We start from the raw sequence: 26,462 nt of genomic DNA on the forward strand, positions 1-26,462 counted from the left end.
GGAAATGGCCTCTAGAAAGGAGATAGACTGACAATACAACATGTTGTTTCTTTCACGAGGCTTCACTTCCATTTCGATGCTTGCTTAGAAACATTAAACTTAGATCTACAGATATATAGCCAAAACTAACTTTGAATTACGATCAAAGATTTTAAAAAAAATATGAGCAAATAGGAATAACTTCAAATGGAATTACCAAATTTAGAATGTCAGAATTCAGAATAGCATGCAACGAGCAAGTAGAATATCTATTTTTTATACAGACAGAAAATGTGTATACCTGTCAGTCTCAGGGATAATGGAATTCTAAACTATCATAATAGTATATATTCAGTTCCAGTGACCTGCCTAAAGTTCAATAATAATTGTGGGCATAACGTAATAACATCAACAATTAAACTGTCCACTGTATCTTGAACAATTATGCATGAAATTTGAATCAGGCTTACCTTAATTGAAAGTTCTCTCTCTTCCCGCTTTCTATCTCGAAAATCATCTTCTCTCCTTCTCTTCAAATCATCCTGCAACAATGTGTTATTCTCTTCTGACCGCCGTCTCTCTCTCTCATCATGCCTTGGAGAAAGTCTTTGACTATGCCTGGCAGTTCCAAAACGTCTATCAGAATCGTCATCTCTCCTGCCTGCATTAATGGATTGCGGGACCAGGTGAGGAGGCAGTGGTGGAGGTGGAGGCAAATTTTGATTATACAACCGATCATCTGTAAGAGATTTCTCTACAGACGCTTCACTATGTCGCAGCTTGCTCCTGTCATCTTTGATCCTTTCATCCTTACTCAACCTATCAAAGTTCCTATCAGCAACTCTCTCATGTGCTCTCTCAATGGAACGTTCTCTTCCATGCCGCTCCGTTGACCTATCTCTTGATTTTTCAAATGCATCATCACCGCGAGACCTATCAGGACGGTCCCCTCGCTCTCTGGGGTCTCTCTCAAGTCTTTCACCACCCTTATCTTTTGATCTATCAAGAGGCTTTTCAGAGGCTCGGTTCAATATTTGATCATCAGATCCATGTCTATCATAATCTGCTGGATGAAGTTTATCTGCAGCTCGTGCATCTATTAACCGTTCTTTCTCCGATGAACGAGCATCACCACATTCAATATCTCTACCGTCAATTTCACCTTTCCGGCGTTTGTTCAGTCTATCAAGCTCTTCTGCGGGAATAGATCTCTTCTGTACTTTTTCATTAGCTTTAGAAGCATCCTGTCGAGGCGAATGAACCAGACGCAATGTGGACTCCTTATGCACATCAGAACTTTCACTGACATCATCTTTTCCAGCAGAAACCCTCAGATCAGCAGATTTAGTAGTTGTAAGTTCAGCATTAGATTCATTTGAAGGATCTAACAATCTCGTCAATGAAGCTGCACCTTTAGGTGCAGCAGAAAACATGCTACCATTCCCTGAAACTGTAGTAGAAACATTAACACTCCCACTTGCTCTGCTCTCAGAAGGATAACTAACATCACCAGAAACAGCTCCAGATGCTCTTCCAACAGCTTTCCCAGACTTGTCATCTTTTGCAATATCATGCTTTTGTTGCTTTGAGAGAGATCCAGCCGGAGTAGCTCGCTTGCCTGTGGCTCTTCCCTACAGAAAAGGGTGAATATTTTTTAAGTTCAAACAAGTTAACAAAAGAGAACTACTCAACTGAATAATGAAGGATCCATCCATATGCAGAAAGATTCATTGAAAAGGAAAGCAAAGCGGTTGCTTCATAATACATATCACACACTAACAATTAGGGGTGGCAAATAGGCGGGTTGGGTTAGGTAAAAAATGAGTCTAACCCATTTCTTCTGTATCTTCATTTTTTTTAAATCTCAAACATCATTAAAATTCATGTTCTGCTTAAAATTGTAGAATTGAATTGCTAGCTTCTTTGGTTCTTCAATGAATCTACTTAATATATATATATAGTACGTTACTGCTAACAAAACTAAGAAAATATGGATTAACTAATGAGTCTATTACTCAAAACTCAAAAGTAACTATGCTTATAGCACACTCAACCAGATATTTTAGACTTTCCACTGTCCAAATACCAATTTAACTATCTGAATTATCAATCTATGCTCTTTTTTGTACTTTTTAAATATTATGATACTTTCTGTTTCTAATTTATATTATGGACTTATCTATGCCGAGGGTCTATCGGAAACAGCCTATCTACCTCCCAAGGTAGGGGTAAGGTCTATGTGCACTCTACCCTCCTCATAGCCCACTTGTGGATTATACTTGGTATGTTGTTGTTGTTGTTGTTGTGGTCTAATCTATAGGATAATATATCTTATTTATAAAGTAAAAAAGTAATTTAAAAAAAAAAAATCAAGCATAAACAATATTAATAAAATAATGGAGCATAGTAAAAAAATTTACTAGATAATTTAGGTATAATTGAGCCATCATTCTCTCCTCACAAGTAGAACAAGTGCTTCTTATTCAATGACTTTACTAAGCCATCTACTAGACTACTACACATTATGTATATGTCAGTGTTGTCAAAGGCGCGCTTAAGCTACAAGCGCAGAACATGTTGAGCGCTTTGTCACGCTTTATGAGCACTTCAGCGTCATCAAAGCTCTGAGGCATAATTTTCCTTGCTAATGAGTGCAATCCTAAAGATGTGACACTAAACAACTGATATTTCACATTGTAATGTTTTTTAAATTTCTTTGTCCTTATATTTATTATTCATGCTTTCGATTTTTAATATTGGACTACACATACATAGTTGTAGTTTTCCTCAATTTGCGTTTTTTTCAATTAAGCCCACAATTAATTTGCACTTAAATCCCCAAAGGATCTAAGAGCTTTTTTGCACGTTTCGCTTTTTGATAACACTGATATAAGTTATACATTGGTTTCAATATTTTTATTTCCTCCCAAAAAAAATTGGTCCCACTAGATGCAGAGAATCACTATGATGAGATTGAGAGGAACAAATGGGTTGAACTGTTGAAGCATCTTCAATGACGATTTAGAAGTGTTGAAGTAGCAGCAAGTTGAGGGATAACTGAAATTGGTTGTATGGAATACATATACCGTGTCTACAACTTGCGAATTAAACCCATACATGGCAAGCCCATTTTGATCCATACAATTACGGGCTAAAATATAGGTTGAAACCCACATTTTACCCATTTAAAATATCAAGTTGGCCAAAATCTTGACATGATATTGAAAACAACTTATATGTAAATCCTTGATGAAGGTTGATTCGGGTTAATTATGAACCGAATAACCTGATTAAAATAACCCCAATGTATGTTTGGACCCACGCGTGGTGGGTGGGACCATTGGGACATGTTAACATATGTGCATGGTGCATGGTGCAAGATGGAAACTATATTGAAGTGTTAAGTGGCTAAAAGTATCAAAATGGAATGATGGAATCAAGTCCAATGCAGTGTCATGGCATCATATCGCATGCCTAATGTGAAGAACTTAAAGTTTTTGAGGGAGAGTGCCTGGCAAGAGCAGTAAGTGATGTGAAGCCAAAAATATATATTTTTAATCATTATTTGCCTCACACTTAGTATTTTTATTTGTCCTTTTTTAGCATTAATTTTATGAACTGTGTTTAATAGTATATTTTATTTGTAGGAGTAAATTGGTGTAAAGATGAAATTTGGAGCTAAAATGAATTAAAGATGGCAGATTATAAAAGGAAATCAAGCAAGCAGCTTAATGGATTAAATTCAATAATAATGTATAATATATCAAGTGTGAATTGTGAATGGTAGAATTGAAATTGAAAACAGCTACCCACGTGTCAAAATCAGAAGACACTCACAAAATTTGAAACCGACACAACTTCACGCGGAAGACCCGATTCCTTTTCGTTTTGGATTCATAATTTATTTTGGACTCAATTATTTTATTTAGAATTTTCTACATCTATAAATAGTCCATTGGAATAATTCTTGAACGGGCATCAATCAAATACGAAGTCGTCATACTTTTTAGGATTCTTTTTCTTCTTTTGTTAGACATTAGTAGCTAAAGACCCTTGTTTTGGGGTTGTAGCTACGAGTAATTGTTGAACATCGACTGTTTTGAATTAATGTTGATTATCGCTTAAATGACTTTTGTATTCTTGTTTTAGCATTTCATGCTTGATCACCATAGAGATAAATATATTGTCTATTCTTGAACTCGAGAGACAGAGAGGTAGATAGACCAAAGAATACAAAGAGCTCGATCTCTCTAACAAATCACTTGTTCAAATTCATGTTCAAGATTGACACCCGGACGAACACCGAGCTTGGTTACGAAACAAAATATAGTTAGACAGTCAATTGGAGTAAGCAATTGGAGTAAGCAATTAGAGGTTGAGAGAACATGATCATAAAATCAACCCTGTAAATCAGTAATTTGATAACCGTAGTTAATACATCTCTGCAAGAGATGTGATACATGAATTCTTAGTAAGCTGCAGCCCTAGAATTGCGCCACTTATTGTAAGTAATTTTATTATTTTATTCTTACATTCTTAGTATTCAAATATAAATTTAACTTGTTTGTCACGCTTGAATAAATAATTAGACTAGTATAATTTAGTAAAATAGTGAAGTCCTTTGGGTTCGATAATCCAGCTCTTTTAGAGCCACTGTATTACTTGCGCGACCACGTACACTTGCACGTGCAATTGGAAGCAACAGTAACGTTAGCCCCCAACACAAGCTCACTAGATACTCATTCCTAGGCACTAGTATAAGGGCTCATGCCACAAACACATCACGAGAGGGATTCTTCAGCTGACCACCCAGCCTTGTGATGGTCTCGTGCCACAAGGAAGGCAAGTCCAGGAACAACTAAAGCCACGCAGTGAGCTCACGTTACAAGCCTATTGCGAGGACCCTCAACGTATCAGTTGTTAAGGTGAGACGTTGCATCGTTCATGGAGGGTGTCGTTTCAACTCTATCTATTTTATATCATTTATTTTCTTTTATAGAGGTTTGCATGCCCGACAATTAGAACTCATGCTATTCCATTAGATGCTCCATAGTCTTAGTGTGCAATCTAGGCTAGCTGGACTTCATAGTTGATATAAATTTGGTTAGACAATTATTTTGTATCTAATGACCATTAATGTGTTTGGAATTGCACTCATTACCTCTCATTACTTACATAAGTGGTTAAGTGAATGGAGAACTGGTTCGCTTGATAGGTGGTGTTAGCGAAAGACAGTCACATCTAGGGGATAATTTGGGACGGGACACTGTTATGTAAATTGTGGTATAATTATGCATGTTACAAATCTCATCCCACCTTTTGAAGGGAGATTAACGAGACCTTTTTCTATTTCCTTCCTAAAAGAGAAAAGTGTTTTGGGTGACGGTGTCACAAGTTAGGCATCACCTCCATCCAATATACTTTGGTGAATCCCCGCTATAGATCCAGTGGAGGCGTCTTAGTTTCATTTTTTTTCATAATTGGGTTGAAAGACCCAGACTTTGATCATTCTTTTATTATTGTTGTTTCTTATTGCTTATTATGGATATGAGTGTCAAAATGGTAAAATAGGATTAGTTCTCTCGATGCTAGTAGAGTGTCGGGTGCCAGTCAGGTAAGCCTAAAAATTGGGGTGTGACATTTCACGATGGAACTAGAGCCACAAAAATTTTGTTCCACGAGGTCAAAAAGTTATTGAATAAAATTAGTGCTATCAAGAGAGTCAACTACAAGTCTACAAGACAAAAAACTATTAAGTAGTTATGAAAAAACAGCACATCAAAAATTTAGTTAAGATTGATAATTTGTGTAGGAATAATTGTCGAGCTAAGAGATGCTAAATTAGTGAAGATGTGAAAGAACACATCCATCATGAATGAAACATACATGCTCCATCAGAATACAAGTTACTCAACAAAGGACTTCCATAAAGGACCAAAGTTTATGTTACTAACTAAGCTAGGAATGGTTTACAAGACCGTCTCAATATCATAGTTGGTAGTTAATCAATAGAGGTGGCTATTTAAGATACTATGATAAAATAAAAAAAGTGAAGCTCAATACAACTACATTTAGACATAAACTACTCTAGGCTCTTACAAGTATCAAGTACGACGATCGATGTAAACATAATTTGCAACAATCACACACTTAATTCAAAAGGCATAGCCACAAGAAATCCACAAAGATGTTTGCTAAATTAACATCTATTAGGTTGTATTAGGAAGGTCAATACTGTAGGAAACATACCTCCTGCTCGCCAGACATCTTAGAAGCAGCTTTTATGGTACTCTCTTCCAATGGTCTACACGTAGAGTTTTGACTTGGAGTATCAGACTGCAGGGTAGCAGATGGCATAGATTGCACATCTAGTCCATTAATTGATTGACTTCCCTTCTGTTTTGCCTGACCTAAATCAGGTTTTGGCATAGAACTGTCCGGCCTATCCAACTTGCCATCAACTACTCTTCCTGCCACCACGGTTCTTCCACTAGAAGGCTCACCTTGAGAAACACTAGCCCCACTCCCATTTGGTATGGCCACTGAATTACCAGCCAAAGACTTAGAAGCAGGTGCTGCTGCAAGTTTTAGTTCTAGGTAACCCATTCCAAACTCTTCATCTGTCACCCATGATGGCTGGGGAAAAAGAAGGCAAGCGAATTGCAAATATCAATTAATTAAGTCCCTGAATCAGCATATATAAACACAAGGTAATTATAACCTCAAACAGAAATAATGTTACTGCCCCAATATTTTTCTTTTAATGTTTTACTGAACATGGAATTGAATGGAATATAAGAAAGAAATACTGCCAGACATACCCTTTATCTCCATGAAGTCACATCAGGTCCTAACAAATAATAGCACGTCACTAAAAGCAAAAAAGCGTAAACATGGGACGTGTCCAAAGATGAGAAGTGCTAATTTTTTTGGGACAAATTGGAAGGAAATACGTAATATTTCATCTCAGGCTTTCGCCAGCCAATGCCACCCTGCCCTCCACAGGAAAAAGGAAAAATGGTAACAAGAAGAAAACTCAAGTTGACAGAAGTAGAAACTCTTAAGAAACCATATAATATGGTTTTTGACAGTTGTAGTCAGGCAAGGTATTGCTCCAGAATCAGTTAAAAACTATGATTAAGCTTTAATCCAAGATTTACCTTTCTAGATGCCAAAGCTGCAGCAACCCCTGTAGCCAATACTTTGAGATCCTCTCTTTCATCAGATTTAATTTTGGCAACCTAGAAGACCAAAGAATAAAAGCAAAAACCTATGAGCTTGATGTTTTAGAGTTCTGAAGATACAATTCTGTATTTGCAATCAGGTTTACCCTCTTCTCAAGGTTTATTCCACTCTTCCGAGTAACTGGAAAGACACTGGAGATCTTTGTCAATAAAATAAGAGCATTTCTGATTTCCATGTACTCAGTTGATTCCAGACACTGTATGAGCAACCTCGTGATTCTTTGACTCCACTTCCAGTGTACCTTGAGCAGAATTGCAACTATTAAGTAATAAGGTAAGAGTATTTAACAATAAGGAACCAAGAAGACAGGTAGAATAAAAGAAATAAAGCATCATAACTTTTTTGTATCACACAATGGGAGATAAAGGTGGAAGTCACAAAGAATATCTAATATATCAAATAAGGACAACAAAAAATTCTTAAGAAAAAGAGAAGTAGAGGAAAGAGAGAGTAAAGGAGGACCACCTCATGAAAAAGAGGACACCTTATATACACTTTTTGAAGAAAATTAGTGTTGTGAAGTAAAATTCAATCACAAATTTACGTGTTAGGATGATAATCCATATTGTTTGTAGACCGCTCATTTTCAGCTGCTGAGAAATGCTCCTAAGGAGAAAATCTTTGGAAGTGAAGTGATTGGCCAAATTATCACAATAGGGGCAAGTAAGGAACTGAGCTCAGTTTATTCCCCACAAATTTGAACTGCACTCATGTTTTCCCATACATATGAAATGTCACAGACTAACCTTAATAAACTGCCCATACGTAACACGCTGACTGTTTGGATATCTGTAATAGACGGCAAATCCAGGCATATTTCCACACTCACGTTCATAAATTGATTCATCACCCTTCAATTTAAAATTTAAAAAGTTAGAAGAGGTAGATAGTATAGCTGCACATTATTAGAAACTGCCAGTCAAACTACTACTTCAGTCCATTGAAGGTATTGTGCAACAGAGATGTATTGAAGTATACCTTCCAATAATAAGCCGTCTTCAATGTCTCATACAAAAATCTTCCTAGTCGACCTACTTCATATTCGGTGCAACAACAGATCATGGGTTGTAGTGTCTTACATATCAAAACGTCTATGTGGTTCACAGTGTTAAAGAAAGGTGTTCCAAGGGAATGAAGAGTATTAACAAACACGGCACAATACACAGCGTCCGGCATACTGAATGTACAGCGTGGAAATATACACCGCTGAAGGAATTCCATGTTGATCTTTAAAGTATCAGGACAGGAACTCAGCCATGTATCCTTTTCACGAGTCAGGCGTCTTCGAACAGATGTTACATGCTCTTCATGCCTCTGAAGCTCCGTCGTCAATCGATCTAGAGACTCTTGAATTCTTTCTTTATCTTTTTTCCTTTTTGTGATTGCAGAACTTGAATTATCAGAAAGTTCTTCCAGAGCTTTTAGAGCAGCATGCTGCTTACCAATTTCAGACTCATAACGGGATCGAGGAACATGAAGATCATATAGTGTAAGACCCCAAAAGGTGGCATACAAGTCTGGGGACAAGCTATTCCAGGCTTTTGAAGGCAACATTGTTTTGATGGTATCAAGAAGATCTGTCCATCTACACATAAGATAAGAAAGGCTGAATAATACTTAAATTGACCATACAAGCAGGAAAATAGATTATGTGCAACAAACACAAGTACATGCAAAACATTTATATAATAACACTATCTAACTACTCGAGCCTGGAGGTCAGAAAGTATTACGAGATAGGTTTCCGAGATGAACCAAGATCAAGGAGTAAGTAAGCAGATGAGTCTGATCTTTCAGACTCCTTTTCAGCATTGGCTGCATTCACTGCTTCATCACTATCTGAAGGCCAAAAGACATCTGAATTTCTCTGACACCTGAAGAGCCTCATAACAGGCCGATAAATCAAAAATGCTACCTGAGGAGGTAAGAAATCGCATGTGTTATAGGAAATACTGAAGCATATTACTTACAATGCTGTGAAAACGCTAGAACAGAGAAGACCTAGAAAAAACCTAAGAGGAGAACATTTGGATGGAAAGTTTTGCTGCCATTATTTTTTAAGGATCCTCGCTGCCACAAATTATAATGCAGACTATGCCACTTGGGCAGGGGCCTCTTGAAGTGCAATGGAGGTCACCAACCTCTTTGCACCTTTTTGGATATACATCAAAACAGTTCTTGAATTGTAATATAAACTCCATAACAATTCATTTCAAATCTTATTTTGGATTTTTTTTTATAACCAAGAAATCCAGAGAGCTAGCGAGCACATAGTTCGAAAATTGGGAGATAATGGACTCACCCCCCCAACCCTTCTCTCTACTTAATATACCCGGCATTAGTCCCAGAAGAGCGAACTCATAACGTGCTTAACCGACATGCCATGCGTCGTGCTCTTATCACGGAACAAAGGTTAAGGAGGCTCTTATTTTGTCTTTTAAAATGACAATTATGTCCTTTTAACATAAATAAATCTGAGATGCCCTCTCAGTCACATGGACCCAAGACTTCAACAGATTTATTAAAAGAAGAATCACATGAAACATAAGAATAGTTAGAAGACACCAATAGAAATCGGGATAACCTCAGGATCAAGATGATACAAATGTACAAGCTCTTCCAGAGCTGGAATAAGAACAGCATAGGCAGCTGTTGGAGTCACTGCACTAGACAAAAATTCCACATACTGAAGAAGGGCTCCATGACACCTATCAAACTGTTCACTGACCATTTTAATATATGGAACTTCCGCATTTATAACTACCCTGCAGAGTAAAATGCAAGATTAAAAGAAATCAATTAATACAGTTGTTGAAACATGTAATAAAGGAATCTGTGTTCAAGCACGAGAAGTAGCTCCAGGCTCTTGATTGGATCTCGATCGATATAATATTGAAATCACATTGGATGAGCCCAAAAAAATGTATAAACTGATGTGAAGGAAGCAACACAATCCTTCCAGATATAGTAAATTCAGCATCTTTCAAATAGGAGTCAGGGAAAGAAGTTGGACTTGATTTTCACAGGAAAAATGTTTACTCTTCATAACTACATGATTTGTATTTCGGTTATGAATTTTTTCTAGGACACATCCAGTATTGTATATGCTTACAGGGAACGATGTTGAGCAATGAGTAGCAAAAGTGGAATTGCCAGCTTTGGTTCATCTTTTGGGAGCAAAGCATCTCTCAGCCTGTTAGTTGATTTAATCAATGCCTGTAAGAAGAGCCATATTTTAGGACACTCCGTCAAATCAGGATGCTAAATGTCAAATTAGAGATCTACAGCAGGCACACATCCAGGTGCAAGAGGAATCCCAAATGAATTGCAATACCATATATTTAAGATTTGTGCAAAACTGAGTTTACTAGTGAAAACAACATAGACAAACTACAACGTCAGAAAGACACCTCAAGCCAAAATACGATTATTTGTTTTTGGCTGGAGCGGGAGAGGGAGGGGGGTTGATAGATTTGTATGTACCCAAGGCTTTTTAATGATGTTGTAGCTATTCATAAATGTTTGAATAACCCAACAAATTAGTGTAGATACATTATTTATATTTATCTTTTTCATTTGATTGGTACATTATTTATGTTTATCTATAACAAATCCCACTTTACGTAAATGTATTTAACTGGAAACAAGTTTATGAAATAAAAGAAGAATTTTTGAAGATAAGATAAATATATGCAAAGTACCAACATTGCCCTTACTACCATTACTAAATAAGTGGTGGTAAGAGTTCCAGATGCCTTTTCATTTTCCCTCCCCTGTAACAAATGAGCATTTAAAGTAAACAATTTCAACCAAGTCATGTCATTAAGGAGTTGTTGGTTTGTGGAACTTGTATAACAACCTCGAGATAAAATACAGGATCAGTTCATCCAACGTATGGTTGAGCTTTTAATCTAGGATAAGCAATCCCAAGATTATTTATTCCATAACTGTTGTGAAATAACAATCCAAAGATAACTAATCCCTAGATAGAACATCATAATGACAAAAATGCCATTCTCTTCTCCCCCCATAGTCCATTAAAAAGTCAAGGTAAAAATTAACGATAAAAGTTTCTCCTAATTTATGTTGTGTAAAGCCAGACACATGTTTTGTACTATACCCTGTATATTCCATTTTTAGTCCATCAACCAAGCATCTACCAATAAAACTATATCTATTAAATAATCACATCATTTTTTAAACCTCATATTATAATTCGGATATAACTTGTTGGTACCAAAAGACTCCTAATGGTAAAATTGGGAGGCGAACTTCAACTAAGTTTTAAATAGAGGAAGGTGTGATTTTTATTGGATAGAGTTAGACTAAAAGGGAAAGTGTGTCGAACAAAACATGACAGAGGGTATTAGACGCAAAATTTATCTAGCTTTTCCTTAAGTAGAGATAAGAATTGAGGCAGTATGTACATTCTAGTTACGCATATAGTTTGTTTCAGGAGTTCAAATTGCAAAGAAGCTAGTCCTTTATAAAAAAAAAAGACACTACAATATTTTGGATCATACTTGGGGGTGTTTGGATTGACTTTTTTTAAGTAGTTTATAAGCTAAGTCATAAGTTGATCATATCCAAATTTTGGCTTTTAGCTTATTTTTGTACGTTTTTGACCCAACTGCAGGTGCATAAAAGTACTTTTTGTCTTTCTCAAACACTCACCAAAAAAAGCTTAAAAGACAAAAACTACTTTTTTTTTTTGATAAAGGTAATGTTGTATTCATTAGCATTAAGGATATGCTGGAGACCTCCAAAAATTGGTTTCCAACAAGAGAAAAAACAAAACAGGCCAATAGATTACAAAGTGCCTATAAAATCCAAAATTTGTGCAGTCAATTCAAACACCCTCTTAGAGCCTGTTTGGATAGGCTTATATTAAGTGTTTTTAAGCCAAAATAGCTTTTAAGCACTTTTGGAGTGTGGGCAAATTAAAGAAGTGCTTATAAGCATTTGGTTTTAAGCGAAAATGAGAAAAATAAGTCTAAAGCCATAAGTTAGATCCTAACTTGCTTGTAAGTCAAAAGCCAAAAGTCAATCCAAAAAAGCTCTTAGGGTGTGGTTTGGTGTGAAGGAAAATGTTCTCTTGAAAAATATGTGGGTTTCTTACTTATTTTTTAGTGTTTAGTAAGTAAACCAAAAAAATATAATATTATCTCAAGAGCATTTACATGTAATCTAACAAAACACTATGGAGGTGGGATGAGGTGGGGAGTGGGGGTTCGAGGGTGACGGGGGGTGGGATTGTCAAGAAGTGGGGGTTGGGAGTGTTGGATGGTGAAGAGGACACAATGAACTTGAAATGTCACTTATGGAACTAGTTTTCCTCACCTACTTTAAGGAAGTCATTTTCCTCATTTTAAAGAAACTTGTCCTAGGGAAAATATTTTTGAAAATATTTTGGCCAACCCAACATGGGAGAGTTGAAAAACATTTTCCTCCATACCAAACACACCCTTAGATAATATGAAATTAATTTGATATTGACACCCCTTTTTCTTCTGAGTGATATAAATTGATTTAACATTTAATATTACGATGCGCAGATGATGTTGACTGATATAAGTTGATTTGATGTTTAATACTAAAATGCACAAATGCCCCGATGCGAAGTGTGAAAGGTCATTTATGGATGATTTCAAGAGATGTAGAGGTAGGTAGAAGAAGTATTGAGGAGAGGTGATTAAACAGGACATGATGCACTTGCAGCATACCAAGGACATGATATTAAATAGGAGGTTGTGGAGGCCACATATTAAGGTAAAAGGTTAATAGCTAGTGGAGAGTAATCTTGCTTATTCTTACATGCTGGTAGTCGTAGTATTTTCCTTGTAGTTTCTTGTCCTTTGATTTCTGCTACTATCTGTTATCTCTTGCACTTTGATTATCATACTATTTTGTTGTAGTTAATGTTCCTTTTTTCATAATGTTTTGAGATGCATTCTATCGTATTTTACCATGATTTTTTCACTCCTGCTATTTCTTTTCTGATGTGATTTTCCTTGAGACGAGGGTCTATCGGAAACAACCTATCTACCTCCTAAGGCAAGAGTAAGGTTACACGCCACTCTCCCCAGACTCCACATGTGGGATTCCCTCTTGATATGTTGCTATTCCTCTTTCTCTCTTTTATTTATCTATCTTCTCTTGAATTCTCCAATACCTCCCTATTTTCTCTCATTTCTCCCTTCTTATCTTGCATCGCAAACAAAAGGTGGGGAACAAATCGGAAGATGGAGCTTTCACGTTTCAAAATATTTAAATTGCACAATGAATGATCAAAATCAATAAGATCATCATATGTTCACTCCAATGTAGAAAGATTTCAAAGCTACTAGCACTTGCATATGCAAAATCGAAATAAAATGGTAATGAAAACTCTTCTAACCCACTTCTTTTGAAGACATTTATTTGAAAATATCATGCTCCAACACCAGGATAAAAAATATCTGAAAACTTCTGCAACTAAAATGAGTTTCTAATGCACCTTATTGTTCCGTGTTATACCAAATGAGGTAGCCTGGTAGCGTAGAGTGTCACTTCCAGCCATGGCATCCAATTGTTCCTCTGTCATATTCTCTGTATACTGTACATTAGCCATTTGCTGAATGAGCTCCTGCACATTATCAACAAAATTCCAAAAGAGGCGAGTTTTCAGTCTGAAAAAACAAATCGCATGTCACAAATGATAATAATAAAATCCATACCTGCATGAAAACAAGCTCAATACCATTTCCTTTCTTCAACTGATTGACAAGATACTGAAAAAGGCCCCTCAATTCCATTGACGGATATTTTTTACACCTGGAGAATTTACCAATGATTATACTAAGACTCAAGCTACGCAAGAACGTAACGTGGCATTAGGTTGACATCATTAACTCTTGTTGAAAACAACTTCTTCTCAATCAACAGGGTGATTTAATACATTACTGTTAAATAAGTCAAATGAAAAATCTGTATTGCTGAACTATAAATTGCTATGAATATAGTATTTCTAAATATAGCAATTACAAAAGAATCATCAAGAAATATTATAGCACAATTTAAGGCACGATTCTAAACCATTAGCAATGGTTGACAGCATCGTAAAGGACTGTATTGAATCACAAGCAACGCTAAGGTTTCAACTCAATCTACTCAAACTTAGTCGTTTTTTTGGAGTCTCTACCAAAGGGTATGAAAAAGAATTTTATTCCTTAATCATGAAATTAGAGCAAAACAAGCCAAGGGAGAATCAGAAATCAAAGGATAGCTCATCAAGCAGTAACAACAACAGTGTCCCAAAGGAATTAAGGAATTTAATTTTCAATGAATTTCAAGGATGGTGAGCCAAGAATCAGAGGGAGAAGCCTAACTATTGTGGAACAATGAGGGTGAAATTAGTTTCATGGAATGTAAGGGGTCTAAATGACGAAAATAAAAGGGGATTAGTTAGAAATCTAGTTAAACTGACGGGTAACGTAAGTAATCTGTTGCATACTATTTGGAACAATAGATGGGTGGGGGAGTTGCATTTGGAAGCAGTGGAGGGATACTAATACTATGGGACAAAAGGGTCTGGGAAGGGGAGTTAGTAGAGAGTGGTGAGCAATGCATTTCTTGCAAATTAACAGGTCAGAACCAGAATTTAACATGGTACCTGACGGCTGTCTATGCGAAGTGCAAAAGAATGGAAAGAATGGATCTCTGGTGTGAATTGGGAGCCATGAGAAATCTTTGTGAGGGCCGTGGGTAGTGTGTGGTGATTTTAATGTCATCAGATATCCATCAGAAAGAACAAACTGTTCATCTATCAATGGGTCTATGTCAGAATTCTCTGATTGTATTGAGGAGGTGGAGCTTATAGACCCTCCTTTTATTTGGAGGGTCTTTCACTTGGAGAAGAGGAGAGAACCATACAACTGCATCAAGGATTGACAGAATAATGTATTCTGCTCAATGGGAGGAACTCTTCACCCTCATTAGACAATCAACTCTTCCAAAGTTGGTATCTGATCATAACCCAGTTCTACTGACTTGTGGAGATATGAACTTCAAGAAGTCATACTTCAAATTTGAAAACTGGTGGATGGGGGATGAAGGCTTCAAGGAGAAAGTGAGTTTCTGGTGGTCATCATTTGTAGTTACTGGTACAGCAGGTTTTGTCTTAGCTGAAAAGCTGAAACTCCTAAAAAGGAAATTGAAGGAATGGAGCAAGAATAATAGGAGCAACTGGAAACAACAAAAGGAAGAAATCCTTGACCAAATGGGAGATCCTTCAGGAGCAAAGACCACTTACAGATGATGAATTAACGCAAAAAACAAATTTGGCAATGTCTTTTGAAGAAGTTGCCAAAAATGAAGAGATAAGGTGGAGACAAAGATCTAGAATACAATGGTTGAAGCAGGGGGATAAGAACACAGTTTTTTCATAGAATAGCTAAATCTCGCAAAAGATACAACACCATAGAATCTTTAAAGGTGGAGGGAAGCAATGTCACTGATCCTACTGATATCAAGGAGGCCATCAAGAGTTACTACGAAAATTTGTACAAGGAGACAGAAGTTTGGAGGCCAGAATTACAATTGCAGGGGATTACTTGTATTAATGAGGATGAAAAGGAAAAGTTACATAAACAAATTGAGGAGAAGATTCTAGAATGCATTAAACTTTGTGTGATGGAGAAAGCTCCTGGGCCCAATGGTTTTCCTATGTCCTTCTATCTTATATTCTGGGAGGTAATGAAAGAAGACATCAAAGGTATGAAACACGAGTTCTATAATAATCAGAGGACTGAGAGAAGTTTCAATGCAACTTTTGTGTCTCTCATCCCCAAGAAAGTAGGTGCTTCTGAATTGAAGGACTTCAGACCTATAAGTCTAATCTCAGGCATATACAAAGTGTTAGCAAAGATACTAGCTGAGAGACTGAAAAAGGTGGTGGATAAGTTGGTCAACAAGCATCAGATGGCCTTCATTAAAGGGAGACCGATAATGGATGCTGCACTTATAGCTAGTAATGTGTGGATTCAAGAGATTGAAAGGTGTTGAGCCTGGTGTAATGTGCAAATTGGACATTGAAAAGGCATATGATCATGTAAATTGGAAGTTCTTGCTGAACACCCTCAGACAAATGGGCTTTGGAGAAAAGTGGTTGGGTTGGATTCATTTTTGCATCAGCACTGTCCATTTTTCTGTTCTGGTGAATGGTGAACCAGTGGGCTTCTTCCCTTCAGAAAGGGGACTTAGACAAGGTGACCCCTTATCCCCCTTTCTATTTATCTTGGCAATGGAAGGTTTTGATAGCTTGATGAGAATAGCAATACAAAACAGATGGATCAAAGGTTTTCAGATACAGGGTAGCAGTGGACAAGTTAAAGAAATTCGTCATTTGCTATATGCAGATGACGCTATCATTTTTTATGAACCTTGGGAGGACCAAATAAGATTCATAAAAACAATCTTACTGTTTTTTGAAGTTTCCTTGGGTTTGAAAGTGAATTGGGGGAAAAGCAATTTATTTCCAATCAAGGAGGTGACAAACATTTTGAATCTGGCAGATATTTTGGGGTGCAAAGTGGAGAATATGCCAACAGTTTACTTAGGTATGCCTTTGGGAAATGAACACAAGAGCATACAAATTTGGGATGGCATTGTGGAGAAAACAGAAAGGAGATTAGCAAGATGGAAGGCTCAATATTTGTCTATGGGAGGCAAACACAGTCTCATCAATTCAGTGCTAGACTCCCTTCCTACTTATGTCATGTCACTATTTCCATTACCCCCCAAAGTTCTGAAGAAGCTGGACAAATTAAGGAGGGACATCCTTTGGCATGGATGCAAAGAAATTAAAGGTTATAACCTAGTCAAATGGGAGATAACCTTAATAAGCAAAGACAAAGGAGGTATGGGTATTAGAGATCTAAGGAAACAAAACAATAGTCTTTTGATGAAGTGGTTATGGAGGTATAATGAAGAGGGGCAAGCTTTATGGAAGGACATCATCAGATCCAAGTATGGTGAATACAATCCTTGGTGCAGTAATGTTAGTGTTGATGCCTATGGGGTGGGGGTCTGGAATACGATCAGAAACTTACGGCAAAAACTTGAAGCTAATACGTACATTGAAGTGGGAGATGGCAGGAGAACTAAGCTTTGGACAGATGCGTGGAACAAACAGATTCCTCTAAAAGAATCCTTTCCAGATCTGTTCTTACTATGTAGTAATCCTGATGCAAATATCAATGAATGTTGGACAGCACAAGGGTGGGATCTAATCTTCAAAAGGTTTTTGAATGACTGGGAAGTGGAGAGAGTGGCCAAATTGCTAGAGCTGTTAGAAAAATTCCCTGGCATCACCAATGCTCCTGATTCTTTGAGATGGAAACATAGTAAAGATGGGGCTTTCACGGTTAGCAGAGCATACAAAATGGAAGGTCCACACTAACGCAAAAGGTATGGAGAACCTTAGCACCAACTAAGATAAAATGGTTTACATGGTTGGTTGCTAGAAGGGCTTGCCTGACACATGAAGTGCTGAGGAGAAAAGGAAAGATTATACTATCTTGGTGTTCATTATGCGGGAACGCAGCAGAGACCAACCAGCATCTATTCTTGCATTGCAACTTTACAACACAAATTTGGGCCATCTTGCTTAGTATCACAAAAACAAACTGGACCATGCCCGAGCATACTGCAGATTTGTTGAGTTGTTGGATAAGAAGAGGGGGGAGCAAGAGTCAAAAGGCATGCTGGAGGATAATTCCACATTGCATTTGGTGGACAGTATGGAAAGAAAGAAATAGTAGAAATTTTGAAGATAGGTCCAATTCCATTCAGAAGGTTAGATGGGATTGTATTGCATCCTTTTATTTTTGGTGTAAAGAGAAAGGTTTAGAGGATACAGAACAGATTGTAGGATTATTAGGACCCTTGTAAGTATTTTTATTTTTTTTCTCTTTTTTTTTCTTTTTTTTTTTTCTCTTCTTTTGTTCCCTATGTTTGTAGGTCACCAGCATCTCCTTAATGCTGAAGAATACACCATTACCATTTTCAAAAAAAAAAAAAAATATGTGGGTGTCATCAGCATATTGCAAATGAGTCACCTCTAGGCTATCACTCCCTGCCCTAGCTACCTCAAAACCCTTTATCCATCCATACAAAGTTGTTTTGAACATAGTGTTCAGTCCTTCCATGGCAATGATAAACAAAAAAGGAGAAAGAGGATCCCTTGCCTAAGACCCCTCTGAGCCTTGAAAAAGCATGCAGGTGATCCATTAATCAACACAGAATAACTAACAGTGGATATACAAAATCCATTTTTGCCCAAAGCGCAACTTCTTCAGCATACATAGCAAGTACTCCAAGTTTACATGATCATATACTTTTTCTATATCTAGTTTGCATAGGATACCAGGCTTCTTTTGTTGCACTGTTGAGTCTATTGCTTCATTTGCCACTAAAACTGCATCCATCATTTGTCTTCCTTTGATGAAAGTCATTTGTTGAACATCCACCAGATTGGAGATCACTCCTTTCAGCCTCTCTGTCAACACTTTGGAGAATAATTTGTAGATGTTTCCTATCAAGCTAATAGGCCTATAATCTCTTCTTCTTTTTTTGAGAAATGGTAACTTGTATTATAAACACAGGAATACTCAGGATATAATCTCTTAAATCCTTAGCACCTTTCTTCTAGGAATAAGAGTAATGACTGTTGCATTGAAGCTTCTTTCAAAAACTTCCTGTTCAAGGAAGTTATGAACGGCATTCACAATGTCCTGTTTCACAATCTCCCAACACTTGATGAAGAAACCCATGGAGAAACCATCTGGACCAGGAGCTTTATCTCCCGCACACAATTTCAGACACCTTAAGTCTTCCTCCTCAGTGAAGTTTTCCTGCAATCTCACCTTGTCTTCCACTAAAAGAGTTGGACAATTATTGAGCATGTTGGTAGGTCTCTGATGAGTGGTCTCTGAATACACCTTTTGGTAGAAGTCGATAATGGCACTTTCTATTCTTGTAGACTCCTCGGTTAATTCACCTTGTAATTTTATTTTTATTCATGAAGAAGTGATGTTTTATATATAATACTGATTAAGCTTATTGATTATTTTCTTTTAGTGAGGTAGATTGCATAGTATGATTGTAACATATTTTTAAAAATTGTAATTCTTTTATTATATAAAAGTTAACATGTTAGAGTTTATTTGCATCTCATAATACCCTTTATATCATTGCAATATTTATACTTGAAAAATCATATTAGAATTTAGAAGTTTTGTTTCTTATGTGTTTCTTTAATCATGTTTTAAAAATAATTGAACTATTAATGTATTTATAATAATCTTTCCTGTTATTATACAATTTTACTACATTATAAATTAAAATTTTAAAGATTCCATGGGGCATACGCCTCACCTCATGCCCCTACCTTTTGAAACACTGACCTCAACTACATAAATGACACAAGTGTATGCAGTAGCTAAAAATCCCAAGTCACATACTCGTTCCTTAAGGAAGAAGTACAACACAAAACAGTATTATCATATGCAACAGAATATGTTCAAACTAGGGAGACACTCCCTCTATTCCATATTAAGTGGATTTGTGCGGCAATGCACACCCATTAAGAAAAAAAGTTTAGGACATAAATTGATCACTACTTTCCACTTTTGCCCTTTTAGTTATTCTCAAACTATTTTATTTAGAATATAAATAATTCAAAGTAAAACCATAAATATGAGTAATCAACTCTCTTGAAATTATCACCTAGAAAATGTAAATGAGGGGCAAAACTAGAAGAAATTTCCAACAACTCTCTTCAACTTTGAACAATTCACATATTTTAAACATTGAAAAAAGACTCCAAAATGAATAGCAAGAAGAAACAACACATACAAGTGACCCCAAAATGATGCCAAAGACTGAAGCCAATCAGACAAATTAAGGCCGTCATCTTTCAGCTTCTCTCTCCCACTTTGTGCCAACCGTTCAATAACAACATATTCCAAAATATCATACTCCAGCTGCTTCAAAAAATAAAATCAATAAGATAAAAGTACAAATAAATCATAATATTATCCAATTTTAAATAAAATAAACTCAAAATGCGATCCGACAAACTACTGTATATCTTTCGTGTACAAGTCATGTTAGTTATTTAAAAAAAGAATACAGAGAAGCTTATGACAAGCCATAATAGGAGTGTAAGACACTGGCACATGGTTCCTCAGCAAACTGCTAGCAAGGCAAGATGCATGACCATGGTATACAAATTCTGTAACTTCTGCACAATCAGCAGCAATATGGGGACGTTTGTAAGGAATCTGAATCCCTGAGATGAAACCAACCTTAGTGCCCTTCAGGGAGGAAAATTTTAAAACAGATAAGGTTCTTGATTGAAAGTTGGCTAGATGAATCAGAAGATATATTTCCACAATTGAGATCTTTTAACAGACAGAAGACATGCAATAACCAAGCAGCAACAACAACAATATACCCAGTGTAATCCCACAAGTGGGGTTTGGGAAGGGTGGTATGTACACAGCCTTGCCCAACCTTGTGAAGGTAGAGAGGTTGTTTCAGATAGACCCTCGGAACATGCAATGACCAAGCATGCATGAGAAAGAGATACATAAAGAGAAAAGTAGGAGCAGAAATGGGAAAAGAAACAATGACTAGACCTGAGTCAGATACTTAAAAGCGTCTACAACAGGTGTAATCATATCCCTGTAAGCCTCAATCTGCACAGATGAACTGTATGTTAAATCCCTAAAGTCACAACCCTAAATCTTGCAGGACTTGAAAAACATAGGCCTATAGGCACCAATTAAATGATACCTGGTGAACAATTGTTCGCAATACTGTCATTGGATTGGCATGAGCAAGTTTGGCAACCATTCGACCAAGCTGCTTTAGATTTTCTTTTGCAAGGCGCTTCAGGATCCTCCTCGTGTCCAACTGTCACACAAAGTAACATAGCATTTAACAAAGAGACATGACAACAAAAATAAAATGCACTATTTCTAGACAGCAGAATAACACCTTTGCTGTTTGCCTTGCAGCCAAAAGCATTGGAAATTGCTCATCATCCTTCTCCCATTCACCGTACAAACGATAACGCAGCTAAAGCAACTAACTTCTGATCAGATTACACCAAATAGCAGCAAAGGCTGTAACATGAAGGTTAAAACCTTAAACCAACCTCATATGGAAGGAGACTCATTAGTTCCCAGATCTCTAGTCCAACTGCAGGATTTGCTGGTATTAATTGTAAGGAAGGAAGCAGACATCCTCCTAATGCTTCTACGATTCTTGACGTAGCATCCTTCAGGTGCATTTGAGGAGTTCGATCTCCAATGGTAACAGTTTGGGAGATAAAGCATGTCTCTCCACTAGTGACAAGCTCATGTGCACAAATGTAGTAACCCCTCAATACTCTGCATACCTGATTATCCCAGAATCAGAAATACCAATCTTAGGAAATATTTGAAATACTTACATTAGAGTCCTGGGAAATAAGCAAAATTAAGTCCCAGCATAAACAAGAAGTCATAATATCACCAAATCAGGGGAACCAAACCTTCTGTAGCAATAACATATCTCGATAAAGATGAGGTCCCACAGAAGAAAGCATCTCAAAAAACTCTTTCCGAAGATTGATATAAGATCTACTGCTTGATGAATTTGCCACTTCCATAGAGTTGTCAGTGACAACTCCAGAAAGTGAACCCAAAAGTTGCATCTTGCAAACAAGGTCATTTGGTCCTGATATCGATTTTTCAATGAGCCTGATCACATGAATGAAAATAGAAGTATCAGCAAGCAAGATTAATAGGAAGGACAAATGGCAAAGCTAAAAGACAATTTGTTTTGATGTTTAATGAGAAGCCCATAACTCCCTTAATAGACGTTTAACATCTCCTTCTAATTTGGTATCGATTAGGACATAATATTTTATCTCCATTGGTGCACTAACTGCTTCACCAACTTCCTCTTATCACCCTCATTTAATCCCCTAATATTCCAAGAAAAGATTTTGGTTCTCATTGATCACCAATTGGTGGCCATCTCTCCTTCCTCAATTCACCTCTTGGTTCCCCTTCCTTATACCTTACATCAAATATAAAATTTGTAACTCCTTTGGGACTAGTTGAGTGTCGTTGTTGCAAACCATTGGTATTCCCCTCCTTTGATCAAGCTTCTGGAATAGTACTTCTGCATCCTTCTCCAAACCATCAAACAGAGTCCCGAATTGCTTGCTCAATTTGATGATGTTATCTTGTGCCCAGGTAGCACCAGCCTCCACTTCCTTGATACACTCACTGGAATCATATTGAATTGGTGTTGGTTCCTCCAAAGGAATTAATTGGCTTTGGGAGGGGTCCACTGTGTTCTCCTTGTTTCCACCTGTGTCAGCCATGTCGAACTCCGAGCTCGAAATCTCTAACGTTATGGTCGCCCCCACCATAACGTTCGCCTCCCCCTTCTGCATGTGTATTGCAGAGCTTCCTTTGATGATAAGCTCTCTTGTTTCATCACCATAACTGAAACTTGAGAAAAAACTCTCCTTCGTGACATTTCCAACAGTTAAATTAACTCTTTCTGTGAAAGGCTCATCAACTAAAGGAGCCGTTTTAAAGGCTGCTGCTTTGGGCATAAAACACTTTGGCCCAAGATCATTTAAATGAGTGTGTCCAGCTAACGAGTAGTCCACTGGCCCACTTAGCTCTTCATTCATATTTTCTAGCCTTTTACTTAGACCCAATACCGAGTCCTTCATTAAAGAGGTCACGTGGGCACAACCAAAACTGTCATCTACTCTCTCCCCAAATGGGTTTGTGTACAAGGATCCCTAGTATTAAGGAATTTTTGTATTGTACCACAGAGGTTACTTTGTATTACCCTCTGATATACAAGACCACAACCTGAATTGACCTAGCACTTCTCTTCTTCGACGAAACTCGAATCTTTTTCAAGCGAGAGATCGTATCTCACATTGTTTTCACCCATATCCAAAAGTGGTTCCTGACTCCGTCTCACGAGATTGACACCTCTTTCGGCATGTTTCTTCCATCGTTTGCAATCAAGATCCTTGCCCACTTCATATGGTTCTTCAACTCTGTCTCCTCTTCAGTAGTCAGTCAACCACCATAGAGTTCCCCAATTTCTGCAAAAACATGAATCCACCACAAAGACACCCAATTTGTGCCAAAACTTGATACGACCAAACATGTAGGGGAACTCCTATAACTTTGATCCAAGTTTCTTTGACTTCCATGGAGGTTGGTACACAACCTAGAATCGGGCACCACCATTCTAGGCTGAGACCTAGGTTTTTCCATTTCCACTGGCCTTAAAGTATTTGTTCAGCTATGAATCTGTTTGGGAATTCAAAGAAGAACGTGTTGCGGTATAACACATAAATATTGACTCCTAAAACATTCTTCCATTCAGATGACGACCATCTTCTGATTTCATACAAGGAAGGTTTCCCTTTCTTGGCCTCTTCCAGATATCCTACAAGACACCTACTCAACAATCCATCTTCTTGGTTCTGCTTGTCTAATGTGCTTGACACCTTTGTTTCTCTATTGCTTTTTAAAAGCCATTTGCCATCTCTCACAGCCTTTGAGTGAGGATAGTTGGAGTCTGTAAATCTTGGTAGAGTAACTGTTACCGGTATTTTGGGATTAAATGCTACATCGTTCCATCAAGCATTCAAGACTGGTTCTGGATGATAATAAAAGATCTTCCCCCAGCATTTAAGGCTATAATGCTCATATTCCTCCCATATTCATTATGCTTCCTAGTACAATTCTTTCTTTTCGTCAGCGAACTGACATTGGATGATAATAAAAGATCTCTTTATTGGATGATAATAACAGATCTCTTTGTGCCTCATCCATTCTCCCTCCCCACCCTGACATAACACCACTACCTTCCCTGTCAGTTCTACTAGTCTCTTGTTCAATGTCTAACAAAAGAAATAATGATACCATCTTTCCCATCTCATGGAACTCCCAAGAACTTATGAAAATTAAGGAATTTTCTCCCTGGTCATTGAGACAACTTTCCCCTACAATGGTCACTAAAGGTTCAGGGATATCTTCCTCTTCCCTCAATCACCCTAAATTTTCTCCAATGTTCACAGACAGAATTGAACATTCCTCGAAACAATGGCAACTGTAGCTGAGAGTTACCCACCTCCCCCTGTCACCTCCTTACTGCATGTATTTACCATAAACTGTGGACCTAAAGCTTTATTCAAGCTCTCATACCTCAACAGGGAATTTTGACCCCTACCAACCATGCCTTCTTTAATTTGGAGTTCACTGGAATTACCAAATCTAGCCAAAGCTTTGATGGACATAAAGTATTCATGTAATTTCAACATATAAAATATATTTTAAAACACAAACATGAAAAATAATATCCTATTCTCACACTTCTCTAATAATCTTTGCGTGAAGATGAATACATGGAAAAAGAGAGAAAAACAAGCTAAGCCAAGGAAGGAAGATGCATCTGTAACAATTTCAGCAAATACTACACAAAAGCAAGGAAGACAAAGTCATGATATATTGGCAACGGCCTCCATGATAATTACCAAGGTTTGTAACTTCTGGCCTCCAAGGGTTGTTGAAGCTTGTGTTGGAATTTTGTTACGTGTTTGTATAAATGACATCATCCAGTTTTCTAACGTGGAAGACACGAGATCTATATTGATCCCAGGTGCTCGAAAATAAAGTGAGAATACCAAGAAAACTTAAAATCTCGCTGGGAAATAGATTAACCCTCTCAAACTAGGGTTCTGGTGACCGAAATACAATGGTGGCGATCTAGTTGGATGGAAAAGATGAACAGCACTGGGAGAAGAATCACTTAAGAGAATGTCAAAGGAATGTATCACGATCCCCACATGTGCATGTCTTTTGTCAATAAGTCTAGCTGGGTTTTCTTCCGAAGAAGGTTGCGCGCCTTGTGTAAGTAGACACTAAAGGTGACTCGGCCAGCAACTTTGGTCAATGAAAAATGCATGTTGACTATCTCTCTTCCTCCTTCACATTGCTAGGGATTGCATGGTATGAATTTTAACAAAAGGGCAATTATACCAAGTAAAAATGAAACGAGGAGGAGAACACTCAACTTTGATTATTCCCTCAAGCTATTGGGTTTTAAATATTGGAGTTCGAATAATATCCAATGTTGCAACAGTAATCTCATTTTTCATATAGCATTTGAAGAAGAAACAAAAACACATAATCCCATATTTGACATTTTTGCGAAGGATAATCTCATTGTGACAAAGTCTAAAATGGGAAAGAAAATCATAGATAAGAACATAATTATTGGAAAGAATCAATCTTAGCTAAATCTGACTGATCATAATTGATACACACTATAATTTACTATACTCCGAAGTCCTAACAAAGAGAAATGACAGTATCAATTACACGTCCACCTTTGCACACAAAATTACAACAGTCTAATTATTATGATAGATTTTGATTTACCTGAATAATCCATCACATATTTGTACATGCTCTGCTGGATTGAGATGTGAGAGACGGCCAAACAACACATGAGCATGATACCTGGAAGTTATAAATGTTATATGTAAAGGTATCCATATGTTTAAATTATAAAAGAAGACAAAAGAGCGAAAGATCAAAATACCACAAACGAGTCAACAAACATGGAACTCAAATGACTCTACCTACATAGGATGACAGAAATTTTTTACCTGCTGAACAAGAAAAAAGGGATATCTAGGGAAACAGCATAGAGAAAGACAACACTGACAAAAATCAAAGTATATAACCCTACTTTAAAATGGATTCTTCCAACAGAGAATACTCCAAAGAATGTATTCCACTTGTTGAAAGCAAAAACAAAGTGAGTTTATGAAACAAATCACGAGTAAAAATACTTTGCAATTATACAAAGATAAATTAGGAAAACACTGATTAAGGCCTAACAAGTATGTGAAAAACACTTCAGAGTTTTAGGCTGCTAGCTAGACCGCACTGCAAATAATCCACTAAATTAGAACTGAGATAAAGTAAAACGTTGAAACAATGTACAGTACCTCCAAAGAATGGGATAAGAGGCCAATAAAACTTATTTAGCTAGCATACATGTCGGTCATTAAAACAGCACTCTCAGACAAAAAGTAAAATACATATTCTACGAGTTCTTATAAGTAAGATGAAGTTGGCCATTTAACCTTACCAGTTTCA

At 37.1% G+C, this 26,462-nt stretch overlaps 1 protein-coding gene across 2 annotated transcripts in view; it reads right to left on the reverse strand.

Moving 5' to 3' along the window:
* The window catches only part of LOC125825308 (THO complex subunit 2), a 51,883-nt gene that overhangs the window by 5,313 nt on the left and 20,108 nt on the right, over nucleotides 1–26,462 (reverse strand). For both annotated transcript variants that reach the window (XM_049504650.1, XM_049504652.1), the window contains 18 exons: nucleotides 25,737–25,817; nucleotides 21,803–22,010; nucleotides 21,425–21,667; nucleotides 21,265–21,345; nucleotides 21,061–21,180; nucleotides 20,904–20,963; nucleotides 20,119–20,246; nucleotides 13,941–14,037; nucleotides 13,721–13,849; nucleotides 10,337–10,440; nucleotides 9,809–9,989; nucleotides 8,958–9,139; nucleotides 8,203–8,809; nucleotides 7,971–8,075; nucleotides 7,310–7,465; nucleotides 7,140–7,220; nucleotides 6,229–6,615; nucleotides 450–1,610 (listed from right to left, as the gene is read on the reverse strand). In XM_049504650.1, coding sequence (XP_049360607.1) covers nucleotides 450–1,610; nucleotides 6,229–6,615; nucleotides 7,140–7,220; nucleotides 7,310–7,465; nucleotides 7,971–8,075; nucleotides 8,203–8,809; nucleotides 8,958–9,139; nucleotides 9,809–9,989; nucleotides 10,337–10,440; nucleotides 13,721–13,849; nucleotides 13,941–14,037; nucleotides 20,119–20,246; nucleotides 20,904–20,963; nucleotides 21,061–21,180; nucleotides 21,265–21,345; nucleotides 21,425–21,667; nucleotides 21,803–22,010; nucleotides 25,737–25,817 — 4,111 coding nt within the window. The remainder of the gene's footprint in view (nucleotides 1–449; nucleotides 1,611–6,228; nucleotides 6,616–7,139; nucleotides 7,221–7,309; nucleotides 7,466–7,970; nucleotides 8,076–8,202; nucleotides 8,810–8,957; nucleotides 9,140–9,808; nucleotides 9,990–10,336; nucleotides 10,441–13,720; nucleotides 13,850–13,940; nucleotides 14,038–20,118; nucleotides 20,247–20,903; nucleotides 20,964–21,060; nucleotides 21,181–21,264; nucleotides 21,346–21,424; nucleotides 21,668–21,802; nucleotides 22,011–25,736; nucleotides 25,818–26,462) is intronic.

Source organism: Solanum verrucosum, unplaced genomic scaffold (genome assembly GCF_900185275.1).
Source record: "Solanum verrucosum unplaced genomic scaffold, falcon-dt-bn FXZP01000051.1, whole genome shotgun sequence".
NCBI classification, from domain to species: Eukaryota; Viridiplantae; Streptophyta; class Magnoliopsida; order Solanales; family Solanaceae; genus Solanum; species Solanum verrucosum.